The sequence below is a fragment of the Adiantum capillus-veneris genome, chromosome 17 (assembly GCF_014529385.1).
Source record: "Adiantum capillus-veneris isolate H3 chromosome 17, ASM1452938v2, whole genome shotgun sequence".
In the NCBI taxonomy this organism is placed as follows: domain Eukaryota; kingdom Viridiplantae; phylum Streptophyta; class Polypodiopsida; order Polypodiales; family Pteridaceae; genus Adiantum; species Adiantum capillus-veneris.
This window is the reverse complement of record NC_140947.1, coordinates 125,507,948-125,521,475: the sequence shown is the minus strand read 5'-3', so window position 1 is coordinate 125,521,475 and position 13,528 is coordinate 125,507,948. Positions and strand designations below refer to the sequence as shown.

Genomic DNA, 13,528 nt, shown 5'->3' with positions numbered 1-13,528 from the left:
TGCTTTGAAAGCCGAAGTTACTCAACAACTTCGTGCTTATGGAATTTCCCTTCCTCTCCGAGAGGAGAGAGAGCTTAGGAGGCCTCTGGAAGAGACCTCCAAAAGAAGACTCTCTCCCATTCGAGAGGAGGAATCCAAAGAGAAAGAAAGCAATGAAAGTCTAAGTTCTTCTGAAGATGTGGCTCCATGAAGACGGCGGTCTAGAGGATCGCCTACTACTCCCAAGAGGAAAAGAGCAACCCATAGTCCTTCTCCTCATCACTCTGAAAGGAAAGAGAGGAAACAAAGGAAGAAAAGGGCTAGGAAGAGGTCACCCTCTTCTCCTTCTTCTTCACCTTCCTCCTCTTCCGATGAAAGTTATGTCTATTCTCCTAGAGAATACAAGAGGGGAGGACATCGCAAATCATTTCCTGCATGGCGAAGGTCACAAAAGATAAAGAAGTTCAAGGAGGGAGGAAAGAGTATCTCTTTTCTCACCTATGATGGCACCTTTGGTGCTACCGACAAAGTGTTGGCCTTCATCCAGCAATTTGATGCGGCCTTTGGGGACGAGGGATTCACAGAGTCCTCCAAGCTACGCCATGTAGCTATGCACTTACAAAAATCATCTTGTCAATGGTGGGCTAGCCTTCGTGGCAATGGAGAAGCCCCAAAGACATGGAAAACTCTACGAGTTTCCATCATGAAGCAATTTCTTCCAAGTGATACTAAAGATAAAGTTCTTACCGAATGGCGTGGCTTGAAGCTTCTCTCTCATGAGTCTATCAACAAGTATGTAGACAAGTTTTGGGATTTACATCTCAAAGCTACTGTCTTTCAAAAGATAGACTTTGCCGAGCAAAGACAGCAATTTTGTGCGGGATTACCTGAAGAGATGGCCGAATACATCAACTCTCAACAGCCCGGTACTATTACCGAAGTAATCCACCACACCATGGTTGCTTCACGCATCACTTTCCATCAAGGGGCTAGACGTAATGTCAAGACCATGGAAAACAAAGATAAAAATGATGCAAAGGGGAAATCCAATGCTCAAAATAATTCCCAAGGCACTTCCAACAACAACAATCGGTCCAAAGAGAAGGGAGTTTACAAAGGTAAAAACAAACTCTCTTCTGAAGAGCTTGAAGCTTTTCGCAAGGACCATAAGTGTTTCAAGTGTGGGGAGCAAGGACATGGCTATTGTTCTTGCCCCAAGAAGAATACTCGCAATGAGACTCCTAGGGCTTCCACCATTGAAGCTCCAAAAGAGGATGCTCATTGCAAAGGATCATCACTTTCCTATGCGTGGGGAAAGGTAAGAGAGCATGATGCCTCCATCTTGTTTGACCCAGGCTCTACTCTCAACTTCATATCAATAGAGTTGGCCACCAAGTTGGGCATTCAAGCTTTTGATATGGGAGATATAGTAACAGCTAATGCAGCTTTCAAGGGACAACAAGCCTCCATTACTCCCTTGATTGGGAAGTTGAGGCTTCATGTCCAAAGCTATGTCGACAAAGAAGCCTTCTTCATCTCTCCTCTCCAACATCAGGATGTTATCCTAGGGGCACCATGGTTTGATCGCATGGCTTCCAACATGAAGTTCCCTAAAAGGAGAATTTACTTCACCTACAGGGGAAAGAACATGTATATAGATGCTAGTGAGCGTGGTCGTACTATTCCACTTGTAAATCCTCTTTCTTTTGATAAATCAATGAAGAGCTCAGTTTCTACGTACATGATTTATGTCAAAGAGTCTCTAAAAGCTAATAATGTTTCATCAAATGAAAATGATAGGAATCAAGAAGAGTTAGACTTGTCTACTTTTCTAAAAGGATTCCAAGATGTGTTCATCGATGATATCCCTATGGACCTACCTCCAAAACGAGGGGATGATGACCATCGTATTGAGCTCCTTCCAGGAAGCTCACCGCCTAACAAACCTTCTTATCAAGTCTCACAAGCTCAACAAGAGGAGATTATGAGGCAAGTACAGGAATTGGTAGACAAAGGGATGGTGAGGCCTAGTTCCTCTCCCTTTTGTTCTCCATTCCTTTTAGTGCAAAAGAAAGATGGTACATACCATATGTGTGTGGACTATCGAGCACTAAACCATATCACTATCAAAAACAGATTTCCCGTGCCTCGGGTAGAAGATCTATTTGATAAGCTACAAGGCTCTACCTACTTCAGTAGGATTGACCTTAAGAGTGGCTATCATCAAATAAGGATAGTGGATGAAGATATCCTAAAGACCGCGTTTCGCACAACATTTGGTCTTTATGAATATCTAGTCATGACTTTTGGCTTGACTAATGCACCAGCTACTTTCAATCGTCTCATGGAGAAAATTTTTAGACCATATAATAAATTCACTGGAGTGTTCTTTGATGATATCATCATCTACTCCAAGTCTTTGGAGGAACATAAGCAACATCTCCAAGTGATTTTTCAAGCCTTGAGGGAGAAAACTTTTTCTCAACCAAAAGAAAAGTGAATTCTTCCTTCAAGAGATTCAATATCTAGGTCATATTATCTCTCACGATGGTATTCGTATGGATCCATCAAAGTTAGAGGTAATAAAATCATGGCCTAACCCAAGGAATCTACATGAGCTAAGAAGCTTTATTGGTATGTGTGCATACTATAGACGCTTCATAGCAAAATTCTCTCAAGTAGCAGGACCACTACACGACTTAACAAAGAAGAACGTTAAGTTTGTATGGACTGCTAAGGAGCAAAATGCTTTTGAAAAACTCAAAGAGAAGCTTACTTCCCAACCAGTCCTCGTGCTTCCAGATCTCTCAAAGCCATTTGAGGTCCAATGTGATGCCTGTGGTGATTGCCTTGGAGCGGTTTTGCTTCAAGAAGGGCATGCCATAGATTATGAGATCCGAAGGCTCAATAGTGATGAACGAGTCTTGGGAATTTATGAGAAAGAGCTTTTAGTTGTTCTACATGCCCTAGACACATGGAAGCACTACCTATTGGGGACTCCATTTATCCTACGAACCGACCACCAAAGTCTCAAGTATTTCATGATGCAAACCAAGCTTTCCGACAAACAAATGAGGTGGGCAAATTTTCTTTCACAATTTAATTTCCATATTGCTCACATAGCTGGTAAGCACAATCAAGTTGCCGATGCACTTTCACGACGACCAAAAGTTAATGCGGTGTCTATATCTACTCACAATGATCTATCCTCTATGATAGATGAGTATGCTACTGAACCTGACTTTAGAGACATAATGTCAGCCCTTGCTTTGGGGAAGAAAGAGGAACCATTCACCTTGCAGGATGGTTATCTTCTCCACGGCAATAGGCTATGTGTTACCCATTCCCTTTGTGAGAAGGTTATGTATGAATCCCATGCTCCTCCCATATGCAGGGCATAGAGGTATTCAACCTACTCTCCGAGGAGTAGAGACGTATTTCTATTGGACTACCATGAAAGTGGACATACAAGAGTATGTTTCAAAATGTGTAGTATGCCAAAAGACCAAGTATGATAGAGGGAAGCAACCTGGATTACTCCAGCCATTGCCTATTCCAAATTCACCATGGGAGAGTATATCCATGGATTTATCTTTGGATTACCCAAGTCTATCCATGGGAATACAGGAATATGGACAATAGTCGACAGGTTTAGCAAGCAAGCACATTTTATTCCTGTCAAAAAGACTATTAAGGCACATCAAATATAAACTCTCTTCATATCTCAGATTTTCAAGCACCATGGATTACCCACATCCATCGTGTCAGATAGAGATCCTAGAATGACCAGTAATTTTTGGAAAGGTCTCTTTGAAAATCTAGGAACAAGATTGAATTTCTCTTCGGCCTATCACCCACAAACGGATGGCCAAAGTGAGATAGCCAATCTTACGATACTCGATCTACTCAAGACTTATGTTACCGAAGTAGATCAACGCTCACAATGGGAAAAGTATTTACCTCTAGTAGAGTATGCCTACAATAATACTGTCCATACTTCTACGGGGAAAGCACCTTTCGAGATCATAGAGGGAAGACCTAAAAGTCCCTTGCTACTCAAAGCACATGGGAAGATCTTCGCCGCCGATGAGTATAGCCGTGACCTACAAGAATCTTTTCAAAAGATTAGGGAGGCTATAGCCATCTCTCAACAAAGGCAAAAAGATGCTGCTGATAAGCACAGAAGAGAATTAATGTTCAAAGAAAATGATTGGGTCTTACTCAAGTTTCCTAAGGCTCGATTAAGGCAAACGACGGGCAAAAATCCTACGGGCCATCAAAAGTATTATGCTAAACTAGCAAAAAGATACTATGGTCCTTTCCAAATCTTGAAGCCCATCAATGAGACGGCTTATCAACTCAAGTTGCCCAACCATTGGCTTATACACAATGCCTTTCATGTAAGACTACTTAAGCCCTACAAAGGAGAGCCACCAACAGAACCAATTATTGAAGACCCTCCCGAAGTTGAAGACCAAGAAGAGGTGCTACAACCCGAAGTTGTCCTTCGGCATGAAGACAAGGTACTACGACATGGTAAGATAATCCGACGGTATCTTATTAAGTTCAAAAATTATCCTTTTGAAGATGCTAGATGGATGCAAGGAGTACAACTTAAGGATAGTATGAACCTTGTCAATGCTTACAATGCTACATTAGAGTAAGCAAATGTACAAATTTCTTTTAAATGACTCATGTTTTTGTCTTATAAGACTAGTCCCCTTTTTAATTGTGCACAAATTTAACTAGTATGCATGCTTAGAATCATGTTTGTGATGACGACGTCTCTCAAACACCAAGTAGAATTTGTCACTCTACTTTGGGAGAATGAAATCGACTAAAGAGCAGACATGCTTGCGGCAGCTATGTCTCCCAAGCACCAAATGGATTAGTCATCCATCTTGGAAAGATGTCCTAGGGTAAAAAATGGATCCTCTACCCGCTAAGTACGATTGACTAATGACTAAGGCTTTATCTCTTCTACCTCATAGTCGAGGACGACTATGATTTCAAGAGAGAGGTAATGTCAAAAAATTTAATATCTAACCAACCCAAATGATTTTCTCATATTAAATTGATCACTTAATGTGGGAGAATGAACGGGAACAAGTGTTAAGATATAGATATGTGCTTATAGATCTATCTCAACACGGGGCCAATAGTAAAGGGGCCCAAATGGGAGATGGTCTATCAAGAGAAAGGCTAGCCAATTGAGCATAAGACCTTAGGGTTAGCTTCATTGAAGACCTCCAATAATATGTGTAAAAGTCCTTTGACCTTAGGTAAGCTAGGGCTGAGCTTGAGGTGGGAACCCGGCCCAAACTCGAGGTGCTTGTCGTGCTAGAGGTGCTTGTCCTGCTTGACGTGCTTGTCATGCTTGCGGTGCTTGACTGGCTCCATGCTTGAGGTGCTTGACTTGATGCATGATTAAGGTGCTTGAAGTGCCTTGAGAAGCTTGCCTGAGATGCTTGTGGGAACACCCCCTACTTCAAGTGCTTAGTCATGCTTGATGACTAAGGAGCTTTCTCATCCAAAGTAAAAAAGATCCCTACAAGTAGGGGGGCCAGTCTACAAAGGGAGGGGATGAGAGAGAACACACACACACACACACACACACACACACACACACACACACACACACACACACACACACACACACACACACACACACACACACACACACACACACACAAGGGAAGCCCTAGCTTGAAGAGGCAGCAAGGACACTTGTCAAGTTCCTCCTCATGTTGCCCTCATGGTGTGCCTGAAACCTATTGGTTGGCCACCCAAGGGGTCCAGTGATAATAAAGGATATTTAATTAATTGATTTTGCATTTATCAAGTCCTCTCTCTCAAAGGGGAAAGGGGGACACTTGTCCCAAGGCTATCCCTGTTGCTTGTAATGGCTCCTACTTGTGATTGGCTAGGCCTGGAGGGGTCCAATGAGCTTCAAGCATGAGCTACAAGGGGGGGTCGACCCAAGCAAGCTAGGGGGGTGATTAGGGGGTATACTCACCCACACACACTCACAAACACTCTCATTGTGTACTATGCAAAGTGCAAGAGCTCTCTCTCTTTACCCAAGCAAGTAGAGGTTGAGAGCCTACACCAACACTCTTGGCTATGGAGTGAAAATCCATCCAAGAGCCATGCTTCAATGCTTGAGCTTGCCATCTATTTCTTCTTCATTACTATGCTATTATGTATGCTAGCACAAGAGTTATGATAAGTGAGGAACTAGCTCTTTCTCGTATGAAATGTTTCTTCTTCCTCTTCCCTACCCTCATTCCCTGCTAGCTCTCTCCACCTTCGAAGGTGTTTGAGGTCTTGGGACTGAGGCTTGGTATAGTTAAAGATTTCTTCAAGTTTAGGTTATGCTATGATGGTGATGCATGAAGCTTTCCATCTTCATTGCTTCACCTAGGTCACAAGGAACACAAAGAATGTATTGTAACAAGTCTCTCTTTATGGGAGAAATCATAATACAAATGCCTATTCGAGGGGGGACCGGCTCCACATAAATCCGGTCCTCAACTGTTGTCATGTTCTCTAAATTCTCTCTCTTGCAAAAGTATTGTCTATGCCAAGTTAACTAATTGCTATGATTATGTTGCTATCTTCAATTATGTCAACCCGCTATGCTCACAAAATCATTTCTTGAAAGTACTCTCATTAAATTCTGCTACTCTCAAATTGAATAGGAAAATTCCATTACACAAGCCATGATATGTATAGTTTTATGGATGGCTAAAGTGGTTACAACCAGTTAAAGATTGCTCTTGAAGATAGGAGAAAAACCAATTTTATTACTGAATGGGGTGCAATCATGTATTTAGTCGTGCCATTTGGTCTCTGCAATGCTTCAACAACATTCCAGTATTGCATGATGGAGATATTTAGTGAAATCTTGCACAGATTTCTAGATTTATTTATGGATTACTTTATTGTATTCTCAACCAAGGAGAAGCATCTACTGTTATTGGAAATGGTTTTTGAGTGATTTAAGGAGAAGAGGATCTGCTTGAATCCATTCAAGTCTTTCTTTCTGGTCTAGAAGGGAATATTATTGGGGCATATAGTGTCTAGAAATGTCATAGAGATGGACAATGATAAAGTCTTGTGTGTCTAGCAGGCCAAGGCACCCTGCATAGCATCAGAATTGAGTTCATTCTTGGGGTATAAGGTTTTTTACAGAAGATTTGTTCACATGTTTTCTACAAAGGCATTACCTCTATATGAGTTTACCAAGAAAACCAGTAAGTTCATTTGGACTTCTGAATGTGAACAAAGCTTTCAATGTCTTAAAAATGTCATTATCAATAAGCCGATACTCCAACAACCAGCCTGGAATGTTATATTCCATGTGCATGTTGATGCTTCAGGGAAGGCAACGGGAGCAATACTGGCTCAACCAGATGGAAGGACGGATTATCCAGTTTGTTTTTCCATTCGAAGATTCAATCTAGTTGAACAGGGATATACTACCACAGAGAGAGAAGCACTGGGAATGGTTTTCAACGCCAACAAGTTTCGGCATTAGTTATTGGGCAAATTATTTGATTTCTATGTGGATCATCAGAAACTACTATTTTTTTATCAACAAAAATCTAAGGAAGATTAATCAGATGGATGATGTTCCTGATGGAGTTTGAGTTTCGCATATTCCACAAGCCTAGTAAATCTCATCGTGGTGCTAATTTTCTTTCCAGAAGTATTGAAGGCTACTCTAAAATATCCTTGAGGGATGAGCCAGTAGATGCAGAGCTGTTTCAGGTGGAAACTGAGGAGAATTTGGACCTTTAATGGTACAATGTATATCAGTTCCTTTTAAGAGGAGGATTCCAAAAATTTGGACTCAGAATCAGAAGAAATCTCTGATCATTAAGAGTCTGAAGTTCACCATGATAGGAGGATTGCTCTATACATTGGGCATAGATGGTGTTCTTTGAGGGTGTGTGCCAATGGAAGGGAGGATGCAAGTCATTTGTGATGCACACGATGGGGATTCTGGAGGACACTTCTCCATTGATATCACTTATAAGAAGATTCTGCAAGCCAGATTATGGTGGCAAACCATGATAGCGGATGTCCAAAGTTTCTGCAAGACTTGTGATATATGTCAGAGAATGGGCAAACCAACAACAACTGAAATGACTCCACTCACTCCAATACAGCCACTTGGAATATTCATGAAATGGGGTCTTGACTTCATGGGACCAATGAAGAAGGTCACTGCAAGGAAGAACCGTTACATCTTGATGGCTACCTGTTATGTCACTAAATGGGTAGAGGCCAAGGATTTTCCAAATGATACTGCCAAGCCTGCTATTGTTTTTTTGTTTGAAAACATTATCTACTACTATGGATGCCCCATTGAAATTTTGTTTGATCAAGGGACATTCCATTAATGATACAATGGAAATTCTGATGTAGATGCTCTAAGCTAAGCATAGAAAATCGACTCCGTATTATTGCATGTGCAATGGTCAAGCAGAGAGCAGTAATAAAACCATCAAAAATATTTCGACCAAGATTGTTCAAAAGGAGCCAAACCAATGGGATATCAAGCTCTAGACTAGTCTATGGGCCTACAGAACACCTTATAATAAAGTCACCACTGAAATAACACATTCCATAATGGTGAATGATACTGAAGCTGTAGTGCCTATTGAATTTGTAATTCCCAGTCTCAGAATGGCAGTTGAATATGGATTAGATTTTAATCATAATCTCAAGCAAAGAATGGACGAATTATTGCAGTTGGATGAGTTACGACAAAGAGCCATGCTGGAACAGGAGGTTTTTCAGCAATGCAAAAAGCACTGGTATGATAGAAGGATAAAGGTTAGGAAGTTTCAGAAGGGCGACTTAGTGTTGCTATATCAGTCCAAACTAGACCCTAAGAAACCAAATTTGAAGATAACTTGGTCTGGTCCATTTGAAGTTCATTGGGTATTTTCAAATGGCACAAAGAGGCTAAAAGACTTATCTGGATTACTGCTACCAGGTGTTTATAATGGGGCCAAGATCAAGTTATATTATTCTAATGACAAGGAGACCTCCAGAGGTGATGATACTCGTATTCTAGGTACTAATAACCAGGGATTGTCAGACCTGACTGTTCCAAACTTTTCCATGTCAACCCCGTATCAGAACGGGTAAAGTCTCAATATGACAAACCAATGCCAATGACAGAGCGAGTGGAGTTTCAAAATCAGTACCAATTTCTATGGGGAAAAGGGTCAACTAGAATGAATGTATTAATCGTTAAGGAGATTATTGAACCAAATGGCCAATGTGTGCCACATCACCACTAGTGCACATAACTCTAGGAATGGTAAGTAGTGGAGATTTTATGGCACGTACACGTATAACAGTGAGACGTGTGGGCACTCTTCCTCACAAGTCTCATGCGCGACAACTACCTGCTGTCATGCACTTGCCATTGCCAAGCTCTGAGAACTCTTTGCTCCAATGTGAAACTTCCTCGTTGACAGATTTTTCTTATCCCTATCTGATACTACCTGATACACCTCGCTGCGGGTTAGGATACACAAGTAAGTCTTCTTCCTCTACAAATTCGCAGTCATCGTAGTGTATGGGTTGCAAGAAAATGTCAAAGAAGATGTAGGACACAGTGGCTAAGACTGCAGTAGTCATTAATTTTTTTCAGGATTTTCTACCACTCATTCCATACAGCAAGATACAGAGATATGTGTTTAATGAGCAGGTAGAATCGTTGCTGCAATTATGGGATTTGCACATGGTAGTACAGGCTACAAGGTTTAATTTTGATGCAGCCATTATTAAACAGGTCCTCGATTCTTTTGATGCTAATGAATGCAGTGCCACGAAATTAAAATAACAGCGATGCCTGAACATATTGCTTATGCCGTCAGATTGCCCAATGAGAAAACGCCCAACACAACATCTGCAGACCATATCAGTTTGTCTCTTAAGGAAGATGAAGCAGCCAAAAAGAAAAGGAAGGCTGGTGGGCAAGGGATTCTAGTAGCTAGACTGGATGTTCCCTCAGCCTACAGGTTTATTGAAAAAGCTGTCAGTATGAAAAAAATTCCGACATATGTGTCTAAGAAACTGTTTGCAATGTTGCTGGCAAAAAGACTCGATGATAAAGCTAAAATCAATCTATGCCAAATTTTATCTCACAACGTCTTATAGTAGACTGCTAAGCTGAAGTCACAGATTCTATTCAAAGCTTGGTATGTCTAGAAGGTTTTGTAAAGGGTTACTTCTCTAGGGGCCTTTCCCCAGGTAAAGCTGGCTTGGAGTCCTAAGCCTATTCCATTAACTAACAATGTGGAACTATCTTTGGATGAAGAGGACCCAGGTAATCAACTGGCCACCATCACTGGACAAAAGAGGAAGGCCGCACTGGCTAAGGCTATTAGCTCAAAGAAACCCAGGTTTCTGTTAGAAAAGAGTACTGCTCTATTGAAGAAACTCAAGAGTCAGGTCCAACCCCTGCCCACTGAAAAATCTTCTGAAGGCCGAACTTCAGGAATGCCCAAAGAGCATACTCAAATAGTAGTCAACACTAAAAAACTCTAGCAAGAAGCAAGAACTAAAACCGATAATAAGCACTAAATAGGTGGCAGCTAATAATAGCAAGGGTAAAGCACTTGCTAGTTCGGTCACCAGATCTTCTTTGAGTGAACTGGCTTTATCAGTGGTCAAGAAGGATCGGTTGTAATAGCTATAGAATAACCCTCTCAAAGGCATATTAGTATTTCGAAAACCAGATTTTGCAATAGTACCATATATGGCTCTAGCCATGGTTTATGAGCCAGCTGAATCCGATTCAGCTACAGTAGTTGATGTGGCTGCTCGACAATCATCCAAGCATCATGGAACACTATTGTCCATTCCTTAGGACAGATGATGGATGTATTAGTTCCAGTGAAGAAGTGGCTAGGCTGAAAGAAGATTTGGGAAGCATCCAAAATCAGACATAACAAAATGATTGAACAGTCTCTCACAAATGTTATTGCTGAGAATCAGTCAACTTGAACAATTAATGTGCTGTAGACAAAGATGCTAAAACTAGAAACCAAAAATTCACGACCGAATGAAGAGAAGGAAGCTGCTTTGAGAGACGCTGAAAGATTTTAAAATCTGTTACGTATGAAGCATGCAAATTTCAAAGAACAGCTAACCACCTACATTGTGTTAAAGGATTCCCTTACTGAGAGATACATATACAATAACCTTGTTGATATCCTGAATCCGCAAGGAAAAGTATCCCTGAATATGGATGATTTGAAGGAACTCATTGAGTCTATTCAGAGTGATCTGCAAGATAAGATCACTAAATATAATAAAGCCTTGGTAAATCAGGCCATTATGGATCATATCAATAAGCAAGATGATACAAAAGAGGAGTCTAAGCAGGAAGAAGAGCATGAGGAGGAAGGGGATGACAAGCCGGATGAGAGGCCTGGTAATGATGATGATTCTCCTCCTTATCCACCCTCAGGCTCTGGAGATGGGGGATCAGCTACAACTAGGAGCAGTGGACCCAACAAAGGCAATCCAAGTACTGATCGAGACTAGCAAGACTAGTAGTTGGATGATCAGCAGCAGCAAGGCAGTGACAAGCACACTAAGGGCAACACTGGAGAACCTCCAGTACACTAGTCACGACACATTCTTGACAGACAGTATAGCAAAAGATAAAATTGTGAGGGAGATGGCTTAGTACTCAAAGCTGACTGCTTTTCATGATCAAGAGTTGTGTCACCTGCCTATTCATCCTACCAATATTCAACTGTTGGAAAGGGTACCTGAGTGGACATTGACTTTTGATGATGTGATAGTCAATTTACATTGGCAGAGAGTCTACTGCAGATCGCCACTCCATAGCTATTAAACTCGATTTGCTGCTAGGAAACATACCTACATATAGATGTATGAAGGATTTCAAGATTCAATTAAAAGAACTCTTGCTTGAGATACAGATTGCCACAGGTGTCTTGGATCAAAGAGTGCATGCCATCATTGAAGATCAGCCTACCAGAAGTAAAGGACCCCGAACCCAAATGTCAATAGAAGAACGTGCAACTGCTCTTCGAAAAATCTTTCAGCTGGTCCGAGGAATATGATGCAGCAAGAGAACCAAACTATCCTCAATTTTTTGGATTTTGTACCTAATTCTCCAGTACTTTTGTATGCTTTACCTACCAAGGAGGTGAAATTGCCAAGATTCTTTCCAACCTTGTATCCTCAACATCTGGAACCAGTAGATCGGCTCACTTATTTCAGCACGATGAACTCCATGACTAGTATGAGTGAGCCACTATGGAATGGAAAGCTTGGCAATCGCTTGTCAATGATGCCCTAAAAAAGGACACTGTCATATATCTATGGACAGGATGCAAAGGTTTAACCTCTGTATGGGTCAGTGAAAGGTCCAGATCTATGGATTAACGAAGATCACAAATCAATTACTTCAATTGACTGTGGAGTCCTCCAAGATTCCTGAAAAGGATACGACTGCCAAACCAGTACGGGGACCACAATACAGAGAAATGACAAAGATTCTCTTCAAAGCAAGACTAAAGACAAATCAACCACTCCCGCAAGGATGGATTCACACAGCCTCGCATTGTCATAAACTGGTCAGGACCTTTCTAGCTAAGAGCAGATACAGTTTATATGATCCCGACACCAAAACTTATAATGCCCTCACGCCTTATGAATTTGAGATAACCACAGAAAGGCGAGATCAGCTTGAGAAAGAGGCCATTTACAAACTTATTCAAAAGGAAAATACTGGCACTAGGACTTTTGAGGCAGCAAAGAAGAAGAAGGGCAAGAGGAAGCGGGTTCAGTGGAAGGATACTGGGTAGTTACATCTCAGAATCAGATGGTGGTTTTTTCGAGCTATCTAATAGGCACTAGAATCTCCTTGGATGGGTACCCTTGGTATTACAACTACATGGGTGTCAAGCACTCAGCAAGCATAAAGTATGCCATAAAGCTAGCAATATCAAAAGAGTACTATCATGAGGAACATCGGTGAATGCAAAAAACCAGAGTGGTTTTCTCAACAACAAATCCAAATCAGGCGGTGGATTGTTTTTCCCAGTCAGAAGAAAATTTTGGTTTACACCAAAATTGAAAAAAGGAGGGAAGGATGTAGAAGGAGAGGACAGTCCCAGAAGGTGGAAACTACTTCTTAGAAGGCCGACCAATGCGAACAACTACAGGGGCAGTAATTACAGCAGTTATTGAAATAACTCTATAAGCCTATAAATAGGAGCCGCTACACTGTATCCGGGGCTTTTCGGACTTTTTGTCTTACGGGCTTTTGGTTCTAGACTTTTAGCTTCATAAGCTTTTGGGTTTCAACTCTATAATCACTTACTCCTGTAATCCATCCTCATACTTCATTTGAGCTTGCTGTACACTGTACTAATTATCTTTGTACTATTGATCTAAATCTATAATATTATTCCTAGTCTTCCAATTTGTGTCTTCCATTTCAGTACATTATTCCAGTTCAGCTCTTTGTTTCAGTCCAGTACTT

At 41.2% G+C, this 13,528-nt stretch overlaps 1 protein-coding gene across 1 annotated transcript; it reads left to right on the top strand.

Moving 5' to 3' along the window:
* The first annotated feature begins 8,616 nt into the window (after positions 1-8,616).
* On the top strand, positions 8,617-9,141 carry LOC147438025 (uncharacterized). The gene has a single exon (XM_086486683.1). It carries the CDS (start codon positions 8,617-8,619, stop codon positions 9,139-9,141), a length of 525 nt encoding a protein of 174 aa, XP_086342809.1.
* The last annotated feature ends 4,387 nt before the right edge of the window (positions 9,142-13,528 follow it).

Excerpts from the sequence above, each read along its gene's own strand:
- LOC147438025 (XM_086486683.1), top strand. The coding sequence starts at position 8,617 with ATGGTGAATGATACTGAAGCTGTAGTGCCTATTGAATTTGTAATTCCC.